The following is a 25,588-nucleotide window of genomic DNA, read 5'->3' as shown; positions in this document are numbered from 1 at the left end:
CTACAGACACCCTGGTTCGAATCCAGGCTGTATCACAACTGGCTGTGATTGGGAGTCCCATAGGGCGGCGCATAATTGGCCCAGCGTCATCTGGGTTTGGCCCCAAAACCTTGGCGTTGATGCCCTCATCACAGATGTTTTATTTTACCTTTATTTAACTAGACAAGTCAGTTAAGAAAAAGTTATTATTTACAATGACGGCCTGGAAAATACCATGTAAGAAAGATGAATGTATGGTCATGTCTGATCTTTAATTGCTAATTATTGTAACGAACTCATTAAGATTTTGCGGAAGTCATGGAACTAACATTTTAGATTACGAGTTTTGTTTAGCAGTTCTGGTGTAGACTGATTCAGGTTGTGTGTGATAGGATGAGATAAGGTGGGTGATTGGTATGTCCATATTTAGGAGACTTTACACAAAATTCTAGCGTCCAATTAGATTTCCATGTTTATTTAGCAGATAGCAGATTAGAATTTTAAGTTTGTTCTTGTTGATGTATGAAAGCAAGGAGTTTACACTGTTGTATGATGATGGCCTATTGCTGAGTTTAACGTCTACCACAGGCGTTCACAGGGAGGGCTGGATGACGGTCGGACACTGTTGTTCTCATAAAGCCAGTATAAGCAGGAGCATAAGCTTTGTCTCTTATCAGCCCTTCAGCTCCAATGTAAACTATGTACACATCCTATTATATTGCATAGTATCTCTATCATCATACTGTACTACTTCCTCTGGGGATAAAACTAAATGACAACCTTAAATTTGCATGTCACAAAGACAGCTCTCTGTGTCCGACTTCCTTCTCTACTCCCTCCTATCTCTTTTGCTCTCTCAGTTTTTGAAAATACCAAATACCTGATAACATAAAAAAAATGTATGTATAGTTTAGTGTGTTCCCATGTCACATCTATCCCAAACAAGGAATGGCATTTAGGCGTTTAAATATAACATGACATAAAACAGACCAAAACATTTATTATCTGCCCCCCCATCCCCCGTCAGTATGAATTCAATATTTAGGAAGTCAATCACCCATACTCACTGTCAGTATAATGTAATAATTTAGGAAGTAGACAACCCATATTAGGAAATCCCTGTGTGTGTGACTTCTCGTCTTCGTTATCCCCACTAAACTAACAGTGTGTGGGTGGGCGTTCATTCAGAATGGTATTTTCCACCCACCCACCGGTCGCCGAGCCACAGTGCATCACTCTGACGCATGCAAGGTCTTCACTCGCCTCCCCACATAAATGCGTGGCATTACCTCAAGAGGAAGCCACGGCCCGCCACTGACTACCATTGATCCAACCAGAGATGTTACACCCATCAGTGCTAAAATGTCACAGGGCACGTAATTGGGAAGAAAGAGGAAACAGTTTGAAGCAGTCAGAGCCTGTTATCAGTCTAATTACAGCAGGAGGAGAGTCGTGATGGTAGGTAAAGAACAAGATCTGTCGAAGAGAATTAAACTACGTAAAATTAGCTACAGTGTAGCGACTCTGTTTCCCGTGCTTTGTTTGATCTGTGACAGTACTGATGCAACCTCTTTCACTTTCTCTCTGTCTCTTTCAATTCAATTCAAAAGGGCTTTACTGGAATGGGAAACTTATTTTTACATTGTTTATTTCACTTGCTTTGGCAATCACAAATTCATAGTTAACATTAAACTCACAAAAGAGAAATATGTTTGAAATATGATATTATTAATTATGTATAGTGTTGTTGCATTGTGCAAATGGTAAAAGTACAAATGGCAAGGGCAAATAAATAAACAGATAAATATAGTTTTATTTACTTTGGTGTTTGTGCTCCACTGGTTGCCCTTTTCTTATCGCAACAGGTGACACATTTGCTCTGATGATTACACACGGCGGTATTTCACTTAACAGCTAACATATACAGCAACTTATCAATATTTGTTTATTGTTCAAATAATTTTTGGGTCATTGTAATCCCAGGGAAATATAAGTCTTTCTCTCACGCTCTCCCTCTCGCCCTCGTTCTCCTTCCTGTTTGTACAGGTGTGATCTGTTTTGTTGTTCCTCTCCTCCACCTGTTGTCAGTTATTATTATGTTGTCTCATAAAACACCTCGATGAGAGATATCTTCTCTCTTAGTTGTTGTTCACACAGAAAGGTATGAAGGAGTGTCAATATCTGACAACTGCTTGCAAGACCTAGAAGTATACAACAGAGATGACTTTGTCTGAATATAAACGTGTACAGTGGCTTGCAAAAGAATTCACCCCCCTTGGCATTTTTCCTATTTTGTTGCCTTACAACCTGGAATTAAAATTGATTTTGGGGGGGTTTATATAAAAAAAACGGAAAACTTGAGCATGCATAACTATTCACCCCCCTGAAGTCAATACTTTCTAGAGACACCTTTTGCAGCAATTACAGCTGCAAGTCTCTTGGAGTATGTCTCTATAAGCATGGTACATCTAGCCACTGGGATTTTGCCCATTCTTCAAGGCAAAACTGCTCCAGCTCCTTCAAGTTGGATGGGTTCCGCTGGTGTAGAGCAATCTTTAAGTCATACCACAGATTCTCAATTGAATTGAGTTATGGGCTTTGACTAGGCCATTCCAAGACATTTAAATGTTTCCCCTTAACTTTTTATTGATAGGGGGCAGCATTTTCACTTTGGATGAATAGCGTGCCCAAATTGAACTGCCTCCTACTCTGTCCCACATGCTAATATATGCATATTATTATTACTATTGGATAGAAAACACTCTGAAGTTTCTAAAACTGTTTGAATTATGTCTGTGAGTATAACAGAAGTCATATGGCAGGCAAACTTCCAAACAGGAAGTGGAAATTCTGAGGCTGGTCGATATTCAACTGATTGCCTGTTCAAATCTCAGTAAGATATGAACCTGTTTGCACTTCCTACACCTTCCACTAGATGTCAACAGTTTGTAGAACGTTGAATGAAGCTTATACTGTGTTGTGGGGCCGGATGAGAGGGGAATGAGTCAGTGGTCTGGCAAATTGCCAGTTCCTGGTCATGCGCATTCCTCATGATATCGCCTTGCCTAACTTCTACAGACACGAAGGAATGCTCCGGTTGGAACTTTATTGGATATATATGATAACAACATCCTGAAGATTGATTCTCTATTTAGTTTGACCAGTTTATTCGACCTGTTATATAACTTTTTGAAGTTTTCGTCCGACGTTCGCCTGGACCGGCGCGAGCGTTTGGATATGTTTACTAAACGTGCTAGCAAAAGTAGCTACTTGGCCATAAATTCCTTTTCCAATGGCTTCCTCAGGCTGTGACCAGGCTTTAGACATAGTTTCAGTCTTTTATTTTGAAAAATGAGTGAGATTTTTCAAAAGTAGTCAGGTGTCCTCTGATTAGTTCCTGCGCGCTCTCCATTTTCTTTCTCTCTTTAATTGAATAGGTTACGGTCCGGTTGAAATATTATCGATTATGTTTGTTCTCTCTCCCGGATCCGGGATCCTCCTCATCAAAAAAGCTGACTAGCATAGCCTAGCCTAACGGCACAGGGATATCATATAATATAATTTTCATGAAATCACAAGTCCAATACAGCAAATGAAAGATAAACATCTTGTGAATCCAGCCATCATTTCAGATTTTTAAAATGTTTTACAGCGAAAACACAATATGTATTTCTATTAGCTAACCACAATAGCCAAAGACTCAACCGCATATTTTCACCATGTTTCTACCGCATAGGTAGCTATCACAAAACCGACCAAATAGAGATATAATTAGTCACTAACCAAGAAACAACTTCAACAGATGACAGTCTTATAACATGTTATACAATAAATATATGTTTTGTTCGAAAATGTGCGTATTTGAGGTATAAATCATAGTTTTACATTGCAGCTACCATCAGAAATATCACCAAAGCAGCCAGAATAATTACAGAGAGCAACGTGAAATACCTAAATACTCATCATAAAACATTTATGAAAAATACATGGTGTACAGCAAATGAAAGACAAACATCTTGCGAATCCAGCCAATATTTCCGATTTTTTTAGGTGTTTTACAGTGAACACACAATATAGCATTATATTAGCTTACCACAATAGCCAAACACACAAACGCATTTATTCACTGCATAGATAGCATTCGCAAAAAACAGCAAAAGATATAAAATTAATCACTAACCTTGGACAACTTCATCAGATGACAGTCTTATAACATCAGGTTATACAATACACTTATGTTTTGGTCGAAAATGTGCATATTTAGAGCTGCAAACCGTGGTTATACATTGTGAAAATGTAGCAACATTTCCCCAGAATGTCAGGAGCTATTTTGGACAATCACCTAATCTGACCAAAGAACTCATCATAAACTTTACTAAAAAACACATGTTGTACAGCAATTGAAAGATACACTGGTTCTTAACCTGTTTGGGCTGCAAGGGGCAGTATTGAGTAGCCAGATAAAATGTGCCCATTTCAAACGGCCTCGTACTCAATTCTTGCTCGTACAATATGCATATTATTATTACTATTGGATAGAAAACACTCTCTAGTTTCTAAAACCGTTTGAATTATTTCTCTGAGTGAAACAGAACTCATTCTGCAGCACATTTCCTGACCCGGAAGTGGAAAGTCTGAAATGGATGCTCTGTTCTTCTTCCTGCCTATACATGGGCACAAGACTTATTAGTATACATGCACGTCATACACCTTCCTCTGGGTGTCAAGAGGCTGTGAGAGAAGAAATTAGTTGAATATCTTGGTCTGAGTTGGAACACATCATCTTGGAATGACGTGTCCACCATTTTCGGTACTCTGAAGTGCGCGAGCTGGACAGTGGAATTGCCTTTTGTTTAGCTGCCGTTATAGGCGACTACAATCTCCGGCTTTGATTTTATTTGATACATGTCACCATATCATCGTAAAGTATGTTTTTTCAATATGGTTTCATCAGATTATTGAAATTTTTTCGGGAGTTTTGCCGTGTTCCGTTCTCTTCCGTTTGTTGACATGGAGAGTGTCGTGCCACCCGGCTAGCGCGCTTGCTAAATGAAGAGGGAAAGTGTCCGTTCTGAATCCAAACAACGACTGTTCTGGACAAAGGACACCTTGTCCAACATTCTGATGAAAGATCAGCAAAAGTAAGACCCAATTTATGATGTTATTTCATATATCTGTCGTAGTCGCCGGCGCCCAAGTGTTTCTGGCTATTGTGCTTAGCTAATGTAACGCTATATTGTGTTTTCGCTGTAAAACACTTGATAAATCGGAAATATTGTCTGGAATCACAAGATGCCTGTCTTTCAATTGCTGTACACTATGTATTTTTCAGAAATGTTTTATGATGAGTATTTAGTTATTTGGCGTTGGTGTCTGTAATTTTTCTGTCTGCTTTCGGTGCAATTTCTGACTGTAGCTGCAATGTAAACTATGATTTATACCTGAAATATGCACATTTTTCGAACAAAACATATGCTATACAATAAATATGTTATCAGACTGTCATCTGATGAATTTGTTTCTTGGTTAGTGGCTATTTATATCTTTATTTGGTCGAATTTGTGATAGCACCTGATGGAGTAAGAAACTGATGGAGTTAGAAAAAGTTGTGTCTTTTGCTAACGTGGTTAGCTAATAGATTTACATGTTTTGTCTTCCCTGTAAAACATTTTAAAAATCGGACATGTTGGCTTGATTCACAAGATGTGCACCTTTCATCTGGTGTCTTAAGCTTGTTAATGTGTGAAAGTTAAATATTTTAAAAAAAATAGATTTTGAATTTCGCGCCGTGCATTTTGAGCTGGATGTTGTCATAAGTGTACCGGTGTCGGGCTGCCCCCGCAAAAGGTTAAAATAAAGTGGTGATCCTAACTGACCTAAACAGGGAATTTTTACTAGGATTAAATGTCAGGAATTATGAAAAACTGAGGTTAAATGTATTTGGCCAACGTGTATGTGAACTTGCGACTTCAACTGTATACAGTATGTCACTCCCCTTGGTTCCTTCCCCAGGCACCATTGTTTCTGTTTCAGTTTCATGTCTGTGCGTTGTTCGAGTTTCTTGTTTTGGATTATGTTGCGCTTTTTCATTAAAACACTCGCTACCTGAACTTGCTTCCCGACTCTCAGCGCACATCGTTACAGCTTTACCAGCATCATTATTATCTTCTATCAGCTGAACAATGTTTCTGTCCCACCTTTTATCCCTACAGTGCCTAGAACAGTATATGTTCTATAAAGATCCTGTCTAGAACTGTTTTTATATAGCCCCTGTCCAGAAAAGTATATTTCTATTCTGCCACTGTATATTTATAGCCATACATCATCTAAAGAACCACTCTGCTAGAACTTGACTTGTCTTCAGAGAATTCCCACAAAAACACATGCATTTCACTCGATCAGATATGAATTGTTCCAAAAAAATGTTTTCACACGTTTTCATGTGATCACGTGCTCTTATGTGAAGTTAATGTGACAACATGTAAATCAACATGTGATTACATGAAACTACACATATGAAAACATGTGATTTCAAGTGAAGTGTTCCAAAAATAAGTTTTCACAGGATTTCACGTGAATGTTCACGTGAAATCATGTGGATTTTCTGTATGGGTCCCTGTGCATTAATTAACAATGTTCTCTGCCTTTCCCTCCTTCTCTGTTTCTCCCTCTTCCTAACCCCCTCGCCCCGTTTCCGTTCCCCCCTACCACGTTTTCACACTGATGAGCATGCTGCGTGGCTCCTAGCCTCCTACTTACGGCAATTGTAACCGTAACAGCAGATATAATCGCCACACAAGAGGAGTGCCATCACAGACAAACACACACACAGTCACGCACACACCGACGTGGATAAATAGCGGCTTGTTCCTCTCAAACGTACGCTGGGGAGGAAAAGAGAGAAAGTGTCCACCTGCGCTGATCAAATACACAACAGGGCTAAGGTAAAACATCATCCATATTCATCTTAGTAGTAGTTCGATACATTACTTAAGTCCGCTATGGATAAAGGATGGGAAGCAGACTGTCAGTATGTACATCTGCTGTCAATGTGTCTGATCACCAGAATAGAAAAGATGGAGACTGTTTGTTTACAGGACAGATAACTGTCTTCATCTGGAAACACACTGTTAGAGACATGAGAGGATAGTTTATTTGCTACTCCAAATATAGTTTTGTTTAAGTTATTGCTTATTTACATCAGCAGTGCATTGTTTACACATTTAGAAATTGTAGTATGTATGTGTGCGTGTGTGTCAGTAAATGTCAGACAGTGGAGGAGCTACAGACAGAGGGGATTTGAAGCACCCACAAATCCGACCTACAGGTTTAACACCTCTCTTTCACTCACTTCTATCTCAATCATTATCTCACCTCTTTTTAATTTCTCACACAAGGGAAATCCAACAAATATTTATCATCCTTGGGTACAGAAATAATCAATAACGCTCCCTCCCTCCCTCTCATCTCTCCACTCTTCCCTCGTCCCTTACATCTCAGTACTCCTCCCATCCTCTTCAGCATATTTCACACAAAAACCTGCCCCTAATCAAACAGAGATTCTGCCTGGCCACTCTCAACACAGAAACATTATATGAACATCTACATCCAAAAAAGTGTGCATTTGAAAGAGAAAACAGCTATAGCTACCTAAATCTAGATACAGCTACAGTATTTTTAAGCCAACTGACCCTACAAAGGGTTAGTAACTGTGAAAGCTTTCAACAGAATGAGCTGTCAAGCTTATTCAGTCGGGATGGAGTGGTCTGCAAACCTAATCCCCCAAATACATTGATTACATAAAAACCTAAAGTCAGGATTAAGAGCATAATTTCTGACTCAGCAGAAAATAACATAAAAAAAAATACCAAAAGAAGGGCAATGTTCAAACTTGTAATCATCTACTTCATAATCATCAGCCCAGTGGTTATTATCCAACAAGCTCTCACAGTTTCACTGCATAATTAGACGTTGATCCACGTTCTCTAAATGTCAAATTTCGTAGTTGCTCCAAACGAATGAGAGAATGAGTGCCAAAACCTTTTTGTTGCTCCTGTTGGTCTGTATCGTTCCATTTCACCAAACGTCAAATTTCGAAGTTAAGGGTTAGGTTTTGGCACTCATTCTGAACGGTTAAGGTTTGGGATATGGTTCATCCTTAAGAGTCTATCGTTGCACACGTGCATCAATCTAAGTAACACAATAAAAAATCCTCATCAAAATCCGTCAGTTTAAGATAGAGATATCTGCATGGGCTGCGTCTCAATCCACCTCATCCGCCCATGTTGCCCTTCCGCATCTACAGTCGAAGGTAGCCAAGCTACAGCGGTGTTTGTCAGACCATGAGACATCCCGAAAATTGGTCTTCTCAATTAAAGGTCTGTATCGTCCGAACGGTTTAGCATACAAACTATTATGATCTATAGAAAGGGGAGACTTGCACGAACGTGATGGTGTCACGAGACTCATCTGAAGTTAACCCATACAAACAAATGGAAGTATGGAGGAAGTTTTGTGTTAAATATGTGCCCAAAAATATTTATTCACTTTCTTACATTTCCTAGACACTTCAAAACCCCACACCCACAACATTTTAAACTTTTAGAGGTTAAAACCAAAAATTCAAGAAATGAAATAAAAAACAGTGTACGAGGCTGGGAACAAACACACAACCTTCTGATCCAGAGTCCACCACCTCCATCCACAATGTTGTAGTACAACCCAAGCTTTGAAGCCATTTCCCATCATCCTTAGGACATGGATAGATGTTTAATTTCAACATCAATCTTGAACGACCTGGCTGTATTATCACCGTACGGAGCATGACTCCAGAGCAAATGAACAAATAAATGTAGTTTTGTTGTGCTAAGGTTGAATAACTAAGCACATGTCTGTGCTTGTTGTAAACCGTACAATGATTCTGAAAGAGAGATGAAAACGAAAGCTTAAAATTTAATTATAAATTGCATGCTGTGATGCTCTGCACAATGTTATTTTTAGCCAATATTACATCCAAATGTCCCCATTAACATGGCCACTCTGTGCATCGCTCAGGGCTGGATGGGTATATGGCCTTGCTCAGGGTCCTTACTGCCCTTGTGTCATATGCCTCAGTCCCCAACTTCCACCTCCAGGGGGCAGTGAATGTGTGTGTGTGTGTTTGCGTGGGTGTGCATGCGTGTGTGCATGCGAGTGTGTCTTAATTTTTCTTATTTGATATGGTAATAAGTGCATTAGATTCCATCGTAGCCTACTAGGCAGCAGCACACATGAAAATCAACCTCTCTGTGGAACAAAAGTGACATTAATATGATCGTACATCACTGTGCCTGAAGAGAGCTAGGGTAAAAATTGATCGACAGTGTTAGTTTGATGAACTGAGACTGGATGCTTCTGTTCTGGCTTTACCCCATGCCTGTCGACGTGCGCCATGCATCAGGGCTGATGTGTTTATCAGGATCAGGTCTACTCTATGAGAGTGGATAGAGATAGCCTACACTCAGTGTCGTATACTGCAAAGCTGGCATAACAAGGCAAGAACATCAGTGAGACAGCAAGCTGCAGCCTGCAGAACAGACAACAGGGCTAAATTTAGAGTTAGATTACCTGAGAGGGTAAGGTCAATGCCTCTGTGGATAAAAGCATGATAGCTGGGGGTCCACATAACAATGTTCATGAAGGGTAACCGTTGGCAGTGGCAACACGTACACAAATAGGGATGTGAGAGATATAGAGAGAGTGATGAGGTAGAGATGGAAAGAGGGTACAGAGAAGGATGGAATCAGTTCAAACTGAGTCAAGTTTGCCCCTCGGAGACAAACTGGACATCAGACAGATAGATGGATAGACAGAGCAGGGCAGGGACAGGCGGACAACCCCAGCCTTAAACAAAGCCAGCAGAGCAGCATAGGTCTGTAAGGCCAGAAATAGCCCAAAAAACAGCCTGGGAAGGTTTCAGCGGGGGCACTCATCTTTCGGACAGGGACACAGACGGTATCCAAATGTGTGCATGCGCATACCCTTATGCAAAAATAGACACACACACAGATACACACAATAAATAAAAAGGACACAGAATTATTCAGTGTTCCCATGATGTTTAACTCACACGGGAAATAAGTGATTGCAGCAATTGCTTCTCTCCATACCTAATGCAACATTTAGATAATACTGTACTTTAGCAACAGAGAGAAACTCTGCATGGTGGGAAACTGCTTGCACCAAGTCAACAGGGTGGTTATTTCAACCTGGTCTCAGAGCATTTTGTATTATTCTGTACATAAATCAGAGACACTTGATTTAGTATGATGTGACTCGTTTCAGGAAACTAGGCGTATGACGCGCGTCAATACTTCACAGGAAAGTCATTTGAACTTTTTTTATCAGATGCGTTTTTGGGCAGAAATGCCTTCGGGAACATGTGAACTTCCATGTGCCTTAATATCAAATGTGTATGCCATCTGTAAATACGAATACAATTGTTAAATTACGAGGCTAGTTGGTTTAGCCACAGAAAAAGGCACTAACCTTCCTGCTAGCCATGATGAGTGGCCTGTGCATGCCGAGAGATGAGTTTGGATTGGTGAGCCATGAGCTGGTCAGTATGTGTGGGTAATCCTTTCTAACTCAGCTTTTTTGAAAGATATCACATAGTACAAGCGCATGAGTGTTGCGCTCCACTTTCTGGAGGACCGATTTTTGGATAAAATTCTGGTGTTTGATTGCAAATATGCAGACGGAGTCGAAAAGAGATCACACAGAAGGCTGTTGTATAAAACACCTCTCTCCGGATTCAAACTAAAAGCAACCATAGCATTTGTGATAGAGAGGGAGAAGTGTCCATCCATGTATATGGGTAAAGATACTCTATCTACCGACATTTTCAGATATTACACGTTTCTAATTTTGTCAGAAAGTCGTTTTCATTTCAAATGAAAGTGTACTGTTAGCTAGCTAGCTTAAGTTAGCTGGCTGGCTCGCTAGCTAACGTTACGTGTATGATCTGTTTATTTATATTATTCTTATCTCAGAGTCATTTGCATTGTTAGTTATAGCCTAATGTTAGCCAGCTAACATTGAACCTGGTTGGTAAGCTACCTGCAGATTCATGCAGGGTGGTAACGTTATGAGTTGGGATTATGGTTAATTGTTTAGCTAGCTAGCTACATGTCTAAACAAAAGACTCCACTGTGCAAGTAACCATTTCAGTAGAATGCTCATGATATCACTGCAACAACTGTCGATAGACGTAGCTGGTAAATTCGATCTGGCTATCTACTCTAATTTCAGAGCACTCTCGTCTGAGTGTTCCAGAGCGCAGAATAACTGACAAATTTACGAACGCTCAACACCCGTTGAATATGGTTGGTGTCAGTAAACGTCAGCAAACAAGTCTAATTCAATTGTTGCAAAGCACAGTTACAGTCACCAACGCTCTGAATAACATGAAAACAGCCTAACCAGCTCTGCCAGGGCGAGTAAAATGGTCAAAGAAGGTGTTCTCAAAGTGAGATGTTTCTGACTTTCGTGACGCCTCTGCTTGTTTGAAAAATGTTTGTAATGCTTTTGTTTGCGGGGCGCTGTCCTCAGATAATCGCATGGTATGCTTTCGCCGTAAGGAGTTTTTGAAATCTAACAAAGCGGCTGGATTAACAAGAAGTTAAGCTTTTAAACGATGTAAGACACTTGTATTTTCATGAATGTTTAATATTACGATTTTGTATTTTGAATTTGGCGCGCTCCGATTTCATCGGATGTTGTCGAATTTGATCCCGGTAACGGGATTTCCGCACTAAGATTATTAAGGAAAAAATTTAAGTTGGGTGCTTGGTCATGGTGGATGGTTCGGTGTAAAACGCAAACATCTAGTAACCCAAAGATTGTGAGTTCAAATCTCATCAACTGCTTGCTACTTTGTAACTACTCAACATGTAAGCTAAACCTTCCCTTAACATTAACCCTTCCCTTCACCCTGCAACCTAACTCTTAAACTTAACCTTAACCCTAACCCATAGCCTATTGTACTTTTTGGAAGTTCGTAACATATAACATATTTAGCAAATTCTTAACATGTTGCATGTTTTGCAAATTCCTAACATATTGTACGTTTTTCTAATTTGTAACATACTGTACTTTTAGCAAATTTGTAACATATTGTAAGTTTTTCTAATTTGTAAAATACTGTACTTTTAGCAAATTTGTAACATATTGTACGTTTTGCATATTCATAACATATATTACAAATTAATTCGTAACATATCAAATGAAATTGGTGATGGACATTCACAATTTAATACATACCATGCGAAACATAACATATCATATAAGTTCAAAATAATATAAAATGTTCTGAAACCAGGTTGGTTATTCATGCAGTGTTTTATACCCTGCAGTGGTATTCCAACAAACAATACACTGATTTCAACCGATACATGTTCAAGGCCAAATGTCAAGGCCAGTGATGTTTCCTTGACAGATGGACATACCAGGATCTGCTCTCCAACTACATTCTCCACACTAAAAACAAGAAAACCATGGCACAGGAAAAAAATCGAAATACTGTAAAGCACCAAAACAACATCAAAGGGAATTTTTAGACCCAGTACTTTCAGGATCCCTTTTCAGCAACCAGACATCTTTTAAAGGAATTGTGAATGTTGTCATATAAAAAATTCATGAGGCAACTGACAAGTTCAAATTTGGAATCCTTTTTATAGCAGCCCCTCGAGGAGTCTGTGCCTGCTGCATGGCTGAATAGAACATTAAGTGGCTTCCCCCTGACTACACAGATTTGTCACAGAACTTTATAAAAAGCTCTGCAGGCAGGCAGACAGGCACGTGTTCCCACCCAAAGTAGGTGAAGAGATTCAGCTCGCTGCAGAGCAGAGAAAACGTGAAAACACAGCTCTGCTGTCCACTGCAGAGATTGATTGATTGAATACTTTATTGTCCCTCTAGGGGAAAGTTGTCTGGCAACATACAGCAGTTCCTGGCAAACATACACAATATCAAAGCACAGGACATACAACACTCCATTTACAGACAACACGTCACAAGACGTACTTCAAACTTATAGATGAATACTGTAAGTTTGGAGTTATGGCAGTGCATAACTGCTGTCTTACGAGCTCCTGACCAATTCTGCAATTTTTTTTATTTTCTGATCGTAACTTTTTTTTACATAATGTTTCTGCCATCCTATGACCGAAAACAGCTTCTGGACATCAGAACAAAGATCACTAACCTCAATTTGGATGAAGATTTCTGAAAAGTCTGCGCAGGTACAAAAATATAGAGATTTATAAACTAGGCGCACCCTATACAGTACATAAGCATGTTTCCCATTATAAATCAGATCTGTCGTAAAACTGTGCAGTCGTAAATGAGCATATAAATTCCACCTGGAAAACGCCTTCATTCACCTTTTATGGTGACGATAACGCTGTATTTGCTGTATCATTTGGAACTATTGGTATTAGGCCACGGCATGCAAAATACTTATTGTTGTTCAATATTTTGTTTTTCAACAACTGGGTTTATATGTTCTGCCTTTGTATGAACTCTGAGATGAAATAGGCAATTATGTTGCGCTCGTATCGCACAGCAATACTGTATCATTCCCATACTCCTCCGTAGGGAATGAAAAGCGTTGAGCTAGACACATACAGCTCATTTGGGGGCGAAATATGAACCACAGAGAATGAGTGTGGGAAAATAGCGTGGTCGTGTTGAACCTTGCTTGTTCTCTCGACTCCGCTACCAACAACTAATTGCATATAGAGCTCATAACCTGTATAACTAGACACCTCATAGGGACTTGTGAGCTACTAGCAGGAATCAGTGATACATACACACATTATTAACCTGTATAACTAGACACATCATAGGGACTTGTGAGCTACTAGCAGGAATCAGTGATACATACACACATTATTTACCAAGAGAGTTTTCATCTATACTTTTTGTCTGATGTTTTCATCTATATTTTTCGTAGCTGTCTATTTACCACCGCATTTGCAAAGTATTCATAGCCCTTGTCCTTTTCCACATTTTGCCTCATTCTGAAATTGATTAAATTGCATAATGACTAAGCAAAAACAGTTTTTTAGAGTCTTCTTGGGTATGACACTACAAGCTTGGTACACCTATAATTGGGGAGTTCCTCCCATTCTCCTCTGCCGATCCTCTCAAGCTCTGTCAGGTTGCTGCACAGCTATTTTCAGGTCTCTCCAGAGATGTTCGATCGGGTTCAAGGACATTCAGAGACTTGTCCTGAAAGCCACTCCTGCGTTGTCATCGCTGTGTGCTTAGGGTCGTTGTCCTGCTGGAAGGTGAGCCTTCGCCCCAGGTCCTGAGCGCTCTGGAGCAGGTTTTCATCAAGGATCTCTCTGTACTTTGCTCCGTTCATCTTTGCCTCGATTCTGACTAGTCTCCCAGTCCCTGCCGCTGAAAAACATCACAGCATGATGCTGCCAGCACCGTGCTTCACCGTAGGGATGGTGCCAGGTTTCCTCCAGACGTGACGCTTGGAATTCAGGCCAAAGAGTTCAATCTTTGGTTTCATCAGACGAAAGAATCTTGTTGCTCATGGTCTGAAAGTCTTTAAGTGCCTTTTGGCAAACTTCAAGCAGGCTGTCATGTGCCTTTTACTGAGGAGTGGGTTCCGTCTGGCTATTCTGCCATAAAGGCCTGATTGGAGTGCTGCTGGATGACCTTCAGGAAGGTTCTCCCATCTCCACAGAGGAACTCTAGAGCTCTGTCAGAGTGACCATTGGGTGGGTTCTTGTTCACCTCCATGACCAAGGCCCTTCTCTCCCGATTTGCTCTGACATGCACTGTCAACTGTGGGAGGGTATATAGAAAGGTGTGTGGCTTTCCAAATCATGTCCAGTCAATTGAATTTACCACAGGTGGACAGGTAATCAAGTTGTAGAAACATCTCAAGGATGATCGATGGAAACAGGATGCACCTGAGCTCAATTTTGAGTCTCATAGCAAAGGGTATGAATACTTATATAAATAAGGTATTTCCGTTTTTTATATTTAACAATTTAGCAACATTTTTTTTTTCTTTTTTTTTCTTCGCTTTCTCATTATGGGGTATTGTGGGTAGATTTCTGCAGTTTTTAAAATCAATTTTAGAATATGTAATGTAATAAAATGTGGAAAACGGCTCCAGTGTCCAATGGCGGCGAGCTTCACATCACTCCAGCCGATGCTTGGTATTGAACATGGTGATTTTAGGCTTGAGTGCGGCTGTGCGGCCATGGAAACCCATTTCATGAAGCTCCCAACGAACAGTTCTTGTGATCATGTTTCCATGCATGGTCAAGATCGGACGGCAGTCTCGGGTTTGATTTAGATTTATTAGGGTCCCCATTAGCCGACCAAAATGGAGACAGCTAGTCTTACTGGCGTCCGACACATAACGAAAAAGACATTACAGACAAAATACTTTACAATTTACATACATTTAAAACATTTACATGTAGTGTGTGTGTGTGTGCATCTATTAGGTACACATAAATGTCAGTACATACACACAACAAGTATAAACAGGTAAGCTGAGAGGGGGAGCAGTGTGTCTTTGTTAACAACAGCTGGAACACGATCTCTAATATTAAGGAAGTCTTGAGTTTTTGCTCACTTGAGTCAGAATACCTCATCATAAGCTGTATATTATTTACCAAGAGTTTATCTATATTTTTCATAGCTGTCTATTTACCACCACAATCACTGGCTTTATTAATAAGTGCATCGACAACGTTGTCCCCACAGTGACCGTATGTACATATCCCAAACAAATATGTGGATTACAGGCAACATCCTCACTGAGCCAAAGGCTAAAGCTGACACTTTCAAGGAGTGGGACATCCATCCGGGTGCTGCTACGACCTCCGACAAGCCATCAAACAGGCAAGTCTTCAATACAGGACAAAGATCGAATCCTACTAAAGGATCTGATGCTTGTCGGATGTAACAGGACTTGCAAACGATCACGGATTACAAAGGGAAACCCAGCCGTTAGCTGTCCAGTGACATGAGCTTACCAGATGATCTAAATGCCTCGCTTTGAGGTGAGCAACACTGAACCATGCATGAGAGCACCAGCAGTTCTGGATGACTGTGTGATCTCGCTCTCCGTAGCCGATGTTAATAGGACCTTTAAACAGGTTAGTGTTCACAAGGCTGCAGCGCAAGTAAGATTACCAGGATGCAGAGCATGCAGCTGGCGGGTATCTTCACTGACATGTTCAACCTCTCACTGACCCAGTCTGTAATACCTAAATGTTTCAAGCAGACGACCACAGTCCCTGTGCCAAACACGCCAAGGTTACCTATCTAAATTACTATAGCCCCGTAGCACTCACATCTGTAACCATGAAATGCTTTGAAAGGCTGGTCGTGGCTCACATCAATATTATTATCCTAGACACCCTGGACCCACTCCAATTCGCATACCGCCCCAACAGTTCTATTTTTGTTTCATCAGACCAGAGGACATTTCTCAAAAAAGTACGATCTTTGTTCCCATTTGCAGTTGCAAACCGTAGTCTGGCTTTTTTATGGCGGTTTTGGAGCAGTGGCTTCCTCCTTGCGGAGTGGTCTTGCAGGTTATGTCGAAAATAGGACTCGTTTTACTGTGGATATAGATACTTTTGTACCTGTTTCCTCCAGCATCTTCACAGGGACCTTTGCTGTTTTTCTGGGATTGATTTGCACTTTTCGCACAAAAGTATGTTAATCTCTAGGAGACAGAACGTGTCTCCTTCCTGAGCGGTATGAAGGCTGCGTGGTCCCATGGTGTTTATACTTGCGTACTATTGTTTGCACAAATGAACGTGGTACCTTCAGGCGTTTGGAAATTGCTGCCAAGGATGAACCAGACTTGTAGACGTCTACAATTTATTTTCTGAGGTCTTGGCTGATTTCTTTTGATTTTCCCATGATGTCAAGCTAGAGTTTGAAGGTAGGCCTTGAAATACATCCACAGGTACACCTCCAATTGACTCAAATGATGTCAATTAGCCTATCAGAAGCTTCTAAAGCCATGACATCATTTTCTAGAATTTCCTAAGCTGTTTAAAGGCACAGTCAACTTAGTGTACAGTATATAAACTTCTGAACCACTGGAATTGTGATACAGTGAATTCTAAGGGAAATAATCAGTTTATAAACAATTGTTGGAAAAATGACTTGTGTCATGCACAAAGTAGATGTCCTAACCGACTTGTCAAAACTATAGTTTGTTAAAATTACATTTGTGGTGTGGTTGAAAATTGTGTTTTAAAGACTCCAACCTAATTGTATGTTAACTTCCGACTTCAACTTGATCTACTGTACCTCAATGACCTCGTACTTTGGCACATCTACTCGGAACTGGTAACCTGTGTATATAGCTAAGTTATCGTTACTCATTGTGTATTTATTCGTTGTGTTATTATTTGGTTTTTATTTTTCTCTCTGCATTGTTGGGAAGGGCCCGTAAGTGAGCATTTCACTGTTAGTCTACACCTATTCTTTACAAAGCATGTGACAAATAAAATGTTTGATTTGATTTGAAAATTTGATTTATGTGTTCAGGAATCTGTTTTTGGTTGGAATTCTGTAGAGTGGGATTTTGAGTCTTTGGCCGGACTGTAATGTTTGGCACTGGTTGTACAGCAGGTGTGTGATGTCTTTATTGATGTGTCTGGTTTTGTAGATGGTTCTGGTTTTATAGAAGGATGATATGCTTTGGCACTTGACAGGGCAGACTTTGCTTGAAATGTTGACAGTTTTGCGAATTGTGTGGGTGTTTGTTATTGAGAGTGAACCATACCAGCCAAGGAAACAGAAGGTGAGAATGCTTTAGATGAATGCCTTATAGAAGAGATGGAGTATTGTGTTCTAAACATGGAATTTTACTGAGGAAGTGAGGTCTTTGTACTTTTTTGAATAACGATTTTGTGTTAGAATTCCAGGTTAGTGTAGAGTCGATGATTGTTCCCAGGTAGTGGTATGCTTTTACAGTGTCGATATTTTCCATGTTGATTTTGACCGGTTCCAGATCCTCAGCTTTTGTTTGGAAGTCGAAGATATATATATATTTTTGGGGGACGTCTAGCTGTAGTGATTGTTGCTCCATTCTGTGAACGTGTTCATTTCTTGTCTGTAGTTGTGTTCTTGAATGCCTGACATTAGTCCGACCATGGCTGCGCCATCTGCAAATTTGATGGTGTGGCAGTCCGGTGCATAGCTTTGTGTAATTTGTATACAATGTGAAGAGAACTGGTCAAATGACACTTCCTTGTGGACACCTGTGTTGCTGGGTATGGAATGGGAAAGTGCAGAGTTCACCATCACTGTTTGAGTGCGGTTATTCAGGACGCTGTCAACCCATCTGATGATGTAGCTGTTGTCCATAAGTTTCTGCAAAAGGAGATGTGGTTGAATGGTGTTGAATGCTGAAGAGAAGTCCATGATCAGAATCCAGGCATATGATTTTGGTATGTCCAAGTGCTGGTGCAGGATGTGCATGAAGAATAACAGTGTCCTCTGTAATCCGCGCTGCTTTGTAGGTGAATTGGAGGGGGTCCAACAGCTGTTCTGTTATTATCTCTATTGACGTGAGGGCAACAGGTCTATAATCGTTGAGGACTTTCAGTTTAGGGATCTTGGGGAATTATCACAGCTGATTTCCATACTGATCTGATCTGTTGATAGTCAAGGGACATTTCGAGAGCTTGGGACTATAAGGTTATATCTGCAATTTTGTCCAAATGGAGTAATTTACACAGTCTTGTTCTGTTCAATGTTCTCTACCTACAGTGCCTTCAGAAAGTATTCACACCCCTTGAATTTTTCCACATTTTGTTGTGTTACAGCCTGAATTTAACACACACACAAACACACACACAACACACACACACACAAAGCATTCTAATAAACCCGCTCTGCCTAGATGGAATCTATGAGTGGAATCTTAAGAGCATGCATGATGAGAAGGCCTATTAAAGTAATTTTTGCATGCAATTTTGCCAATTACAGCAGACGCCAAAACAATCCTCCATGACGTCTCCTCCACACCCACCAATGTTTCTCTGTAGAGGAAGTGTTAGCTTAGATAGATGCTGAAATACAATAGTAATATAATATATTTTAGCAGACAATTTTATCCAAAGTGACCTAGAATTAACTCATATATTCAGTATGTACATTCATGAATCAAACCAACAACCTCAGTGTTTCTAGCAGCACCATGTTCCATCCAACTAAACCATCTTAACCAACAATATCTATTGTTTTGCAATGTAGTGGCCTGTAGGGATCAAGCCTATTGAAAAAGGAAAAGCTTTTGTGATACAAGCAGTTTGTTGATATTGTAGTGGGACTGCCGGTGGCATCTGGCTTTAGCGTAATGATCACCAAAGGAAGTAACACTTACACTAACTACCCTATTGTTCATAAATAAAAAGACAAGACTCTATTTCTTTCCAACAACCCCTCTCTTTATGCGCCAGCAGAGAAATACAGCAAACACCAGTTATTTAAGAGGAGTCCTTGGATTACAGAAACTTGACTGACCATTCCAATAACACCAAGAGGCAAAGCAAAACTGGGTACTCTAACAGTTTACCCTGCCGGTGGGATGGAGATCATGTCACTGATGTAACTAACTAAAGATGGGGGAACTCATACCTCTCATTCCATTTTGGCATATTGAGCACTCATATTGAGCACTCACAGCAGTGCTTGGTGTGTTTGGTGTGTGTGTTATCAGGGGAAATAGGTGCATGGTAGAGAGGCTTGAGGCTTACTATCCAGATTGGATGTTCTCTGGTGGCTAGCTGATGGGTATTCACGTTGGCTTCTCCATATGGAGCTACACCTGCTTTCTATGTCTATCTGGTGTGTCTCTTTAGAGCAATGACTCTAATCAGATCCATCAATATGTCAGTCTGTCTGATCTGTCCAATCCTACAGCAGCTGGCCAATAGGTCACTATATGAAACGTTACTGTTTGATAAGTCAGGTAGGACATTACTGGCCATTTCATTCATTTGATGATTACATCAACAACCTGTGTCCATGATACACCATAGAAAAAACATTGAACAGATTGATTGTGTGATATGAGTGAGTGAGTAAGCAGAAATATGTCAAAGGCAAATTATGTGTCATCAGGTCGGTGCATCTTAAACAAATGTGAAGTGATGTGATGTTTTAGTAAACTTCATGAGGCACATCCTGAAACTGTGCTCTCCCACTTCCAACATCTGAGCACCTGGATGCAAACATTTAATTATGTAGTCATTGGATGGATCAATACACTGATCCACAGGCCGTGGCCTTGCTCATGACTGACCCATCAGCATAGTGACTATAGGGAGGAGGTTTAGATCTGAGCACTTTCCTAGAAGACTATGTTTTGAGCTGTAGGTGTACATGTTGGTTAGTTAAAAAGAAGCTGTGAAGATGAATTTCTACATCAAAGGACAGTCTAAATTTGATATCATAGGTTTTCATGTCATGTGATCAGTAATCAGGAGAGGTACTTTCTTGTGTGCTTCTATTCCATTCTCCCATTCATATGAGTAGAACCATGAAGACCAGACTAGGCTGCCTGTCCAATAACTCTGACTCATACTCCGACTTCACTGAGTTCCTGCCCCCTGCCCAGGACAGGGCCACCAGATGCCGAAAGTAAGTAGATATTTTCATCAGATGACATTGTTCCAGTCCCTCCCATTGATATAGAATGTAGGTATTATTACTCGCAATGCCAGAAATATGTCATACAGTTAAAGTCGGAAGTTTACATACACTTAGGTTTAGTTTTTCAACCACAAATTTCTTGTTGTTTCTTGTTAACTTTTCTGCGCTATGGATACCGAATACGGGTTCACTTTCCTAAACAACCGCTGAATTGCAGGGCGCCAAATTCAAAAATATTACTACAAATATTTATAATCATGCAACCACAAGTGAAATATACCAAAACACAGCTTAGCTTGTTGTTAATCCACCTATTGTGTCAGATTTTGAAAATATATTTTACAGCGAAAGAAATCCAAGCTTTTGTGAGTGTAGCTTTCAATGCTACATCAGCTAGCCCCAAATCAGCATGGTCACGAAAGTGTAAAAAGCAATAAAATGAATCGCTTACCTTAGATAATCTTCGGGTGTTTCCACTCACGAGACTCCCAGTTACACAACAAATGTTCTTTTTGCTCAATAAATATTACTTTTATCACAAAAAAACGCCATTTGGGTTGCACATTATTTTGAGAGAAAAAAAGCCGTGTTCCGTTCGACAAATCCCAAAAAGTATCCGAAAAGGTCGTAGAAACATTTCAAATGTTTTTTATAATCAAACCTCAGGTTGTCTTTAACAAACATAATCGATAATATTTCAACCGGAGCATAACCTATTCATTAAGAGAGAAAAGGAAAATGGAGACCTCCTCCCGCGCGCGCAGGAAATATTCAGAGGACACCTGACCTCTTTTGAAACATCTCGCTCATTTTTCCAAAAAAAAGCCTGAAACTACGTCTAAAGCCTGGTCACAGCCTGAGGAAGCCAATGGAAAAAGAATCTGGTTGATAACCCTTTAAATGGAGGTTAGACGGGCCAGGAAACAAAGATAAAAAAAAAAAAATTATAACATCCGGGTTACTTTTTCTCTGGATTTCGCTTGCAGAATAAGTATTTTTTTTCTCACAGACAATATTTTGACAGTTTTGGAAACTTTGGAGTGTTTTCTATCCTAATATGTAAATTATATGTATATTCTACGATCTGGGCCAGAGAAAATGTCTGTTTACCTTGGGTACATTATTTAAAAAATAAAAAACAATTCTGACCCCTGGCGCTAGAGGTTTTAACAAACTATAGTTTTGGCAAGTCGGTAAGGACATCTACTTTTTGCATGACACAAGTAATTTTTTACAACAATTGTTTACAGACAGATTATTTCACCTATAATTCACTGTATCACAATTCCAGTGGGTCAGAAGTTTACATACACTAAGTTGACTGTGCCTTTAAACATCTTGGAAAATTCCTCTTTGCTTGACGTCATGAGAAAATCAAAAGAAATCAGCCAAGACCTCAGAAAAAAATTGTAGACCTCAAAGTCTGGTTCATCCTTAGGAGCAATTTCCAAACGCCTGAAGGTACCACATTCATTTGTACAAACAATAGTACGCAAGTATAATCACCATGGGACCACGCAGCCGTCATACCGTTCAGGAAGGACACACGTTCTGTCTCCTAGAGATGAACATACTTTGGTGCAAAAAGTGCAAATCAATCCCAGAAAAACAGCAAAGGACCTTGTGAAGATGCTGGAGGAAACGGGTACAAAACTATCTATATCCACAGTAAAATGAGTCCTATAATCAACATAACCTGAAAGGCCGCTCAGCAAGGAAGAAGCCACTGCTCCAAAACCTCCATAAAAAACAGACTACGGTTTGCAACTGCACATGGGGACAAAGATTGTACTTTTTGGAGAAATGTTCTCTGGTCTGATGAAACAAAAATAGAACTGTTTGGCCATAATGACCATCATTATGTTTGGAAGAAAAAGGGGGAGGGTTGCAAGCCAAAGAACATCATCCCAACCGTGAAGCACGGGGGTGGCAGCATCATGTTGTGGGGGTGCTTTGCTGCAGGAGGGACTTGTGCACTTCACAAAATAGATGTCATTGAGGGAGGAAAATTATGTGGATATATTTAAGCAACATCTCAAGACATCAGTCAGGAAGTTAAAGCTTGGTCGTAAATGGGTCTTCCAAATGGACAATGACCCCAAGCATATTTCCAAAATTGTGACAAAATGGCTTAAGGACAACAAAGTCAAGGTACTGGAGTGGCCATCACAAAACCCTGACCTCAATCCCATAGAAAATGTGTGGTCAGAACTGAAAAAGCGTGTGCGAGTAAGGAGGCCTACAAACCTGACTCAGATACACCAGCCCTGTCAGGAGGAATGGGCCAAAATTCACCCAATTTATTGTGGGAAGCTTGTGGAAGGCTACCCACAACGTTTGGCCTAATTTAAACAATTTAATGACAATGCTACCAAATACTAATTGAGAATATGTAGATTTCTGACCCACTGGGAATATGATGAAAGAAAGAAAAGCTGAAATAAATCATTCTCTCTACTATTATTCTGACATCTCACATTCTTAAAATAAAATGGTGATCCCAACTGACCTAAAACAGGGAATGTTTACTCAGATTAAATGTCAGGAATTGTGATAAACTCAGTTTAACTGTATTTGGCTAAGGTGTATGTAAACTTCTGACTTCAGCTGTATATAATAAGACTACACGATAGATGGTGTAGACTCTTTTAGAGCAACCTCTAAAACTGTTAATGCGTGTTGAATTGCCTTTATCTGCATGGTTGCATACACATTTGAAAACATGTCACTGTATCTTTCTGTCTTTTCTTTAAGGCTGTCAAAAGATGAAGTCGTTCTATGGGCAGATTCCTTCGATGTTCTTCTGTCGAACAAGTGTAAGTCCCTTTTTATTGACAAGTATCAGTCAATCCTTCTCCTTAGAGTTAGATAAGAGAAATTGAACCAAAATAAGGAGGAAATAATATTTTATTTTTATCAACCAACCCCTCTAAAAAACTGCCCGTGCCATTGTTAGCGAAAGGATAGAAGCAAACCACACAACTGTACGGATTACATGTTTTCCTCAGTCCCATTCTGTTCCCTTTGAAAACATGATTGCCTCTCTATTTCCTTTGACAAGATGATTGTCTTTCTGTTTCCTATCTGAGGATGGCTCCCCACATCAGTCCATTTCTTTCCCCCTAATCCCTTCTTATGTAAGATCCGGTTATTGATGTGTGACTCATTGTGTTACTCCTCAACACACAATGAGTCACACTCTTGGTTGTGACCTTCTCTGTGGATTACACAAAAATACACATGTTCATGTGCAAATACACACATGCAAACACACACACACACACACACACACACACACACACACACACACACACACACACACACACACACACACACACACACACACACACACACACACACACACACACACACACATATATAGTTCACGTGCAGGCACACACACACGTGACAGGGTTAAGTGTGTTCATAATAACAGGCCATCTGAAGAGACTGTCAGTGTTCTCTCTCTCACTCACACATACACTCTCACTAGAGAACCTGACAAAAAGGACAAAAAAAGGAGTGATAGCTATAGGCTCTCCACAGGGAGCGGAAAATTAGACTGCACAGTAGGAAGACAGATGACCGACCTTGACTTTAGTTCTGTTTATTTGCATTTTTCATTTTGCAGTGCGTCAATGAACAACATCTGTTTTTTAATATTACTATAATATTTTGTCCTAACTAGAGATATACTCACAACTCAAATCATATGGTAATGTTATCTTAATGGGCATTTGTAATGTAATGTGTGGATGTTTCAAATTAGCATTTGTCTCTATTGAGTTAATCAAGCATATTATACAGGATACTGTAGACCCTTCTACTAACTCTTTAACAGGTGGTGCTGTTGTATAACATAGAAAAATTGGTGTAAACGTCAATCATGGTTTGACGTCACATCCACACGTTACCTCTTATGACCCTAGCTGCATGAAAGTCTAGGATCTCAGTCTGCTTGTTCCTGGAATTGACAAATATTGTCCTCAGACAGAAGGGGACAAAGGGAAACAATTTTGTAACCGGTTTCGCCGAACACAATTTTTTTTATGATTTCACCTTCATTTTACCAGGTAGGCCAGTTGAGAAGTTCTCATTTAAAACTGCGACTTGGCAATGAGTAAAGAGACCTTGATGCTGAACTAAATCTATGTCTATGTTTTTCAATATTCAATTATAATCTTTATGTGTACATCAGCTCTCTCTGTGTAGTGTATTTCTGTATTCTGTAAGGACAATCGAATGAGAGTGAGAAATGAACACTGACCTACAGTACATTCAGACATTGGAAGGCCTTTGCTTGACTACCACATAATAGCCTATTCCTAAAGAGGCTAATTTAAACCAATAAAAATATAAGCTAATATATGGAATTGTTTTAAGATGGTCATACCGTGGATAATTGAGCTATTTGATTTAGAATTTTAGCACCCCTTTAGGTAAAACAAAAGGTTAAAATTAAACATTATTTGATAGAATATTGAATTTGGTCTTTACAACTACAGCCCATACAAACGCATTGAATAACACATTCATAAATGGGAAAAAAGACAGTCATAAGGAATAAGGTCATAAGGAATAAGGTTTTAAAGTGTCTGTACTAAATCTAGGAGATATAAGTAAGCTCAGGATTTTTGTATATTTTTTGGGACACATATTTTAAGAATAAAGCAGGGCGAGAGAATCTTCCTCCAAGCTAAGTTCAATGTCATTTTATTTTGAACACTGTCTGTTGACAAGGCTGCATGCAGTCTCAGTGTCCCTGGTGATTTTCCTATAACCAGTGTGTAGTGAGAGTGTGTGAGTAATGTTGGCGACAGGGCCTGATGGACTACTCTACTGCTGCTGCTGGGCAAATGTTAAGCAAATAAATGCAAGAGAAAAGAGAGAGGGAGGGAGGGAGGGAGGGAAA

The 25,588-nt window shown here is 39.9% G+C and overlaps 1 protein-coding gene across 2 annotated transcripts in view; it reads left to right on the top strand.

The window, feature by feature from the left end:
• The first annotated feature begins 6,728 nt into the window (after positions 1–6,728).
• Positions 6,729–25,588, top strand: part of LOC129855423 (regulator of G-protein signaling 8-like) — a 21,002-nt gene continuing 2,142 nt past the window's right edge. Inside the window, exons 1-3 of one of the 2 annotated variants that reach the window (XM_055923074.1) lie at positions 6,729–6,923; positions 20,560–20,664; positions 23,431–23,492. In XM_055923074.1, the coding sequence (XP_055779049.1) occupies positions 20,564–20,664; positions 23,431–23,492 (163 nt within the window). In that variant the 5' untranslated portion in view covers positions 6,729–6,923; positions 20,560–20,563. Of the gene's footprint in view, positions 6,924–20,551; positions 20,665–23,430; positions 23,493–25,588 lie in introns of those variants that run through there. The other variant, XM_055923073.1, reaches the window with a different exon arrangement.

Source organism: Salvelinus fontinalis, chromosome 5, assembly GCF_029448725.1.
Source record: "Salvelinus fontinalis isolate EN_2023a chromosome 5, ASM2944872v1, whole genome shotgun sequence".
NCBI lineage: Eukaryota > Metazoa > Chordata > Actinopteri > Salmoniformes > Salmonidae > Salvelinus > Salvelinus fontinalis.
Note: the sequence above shows the minus strand (reverse complement) of the source record. Positions and strands in the feature narration are given on the sequence as shown.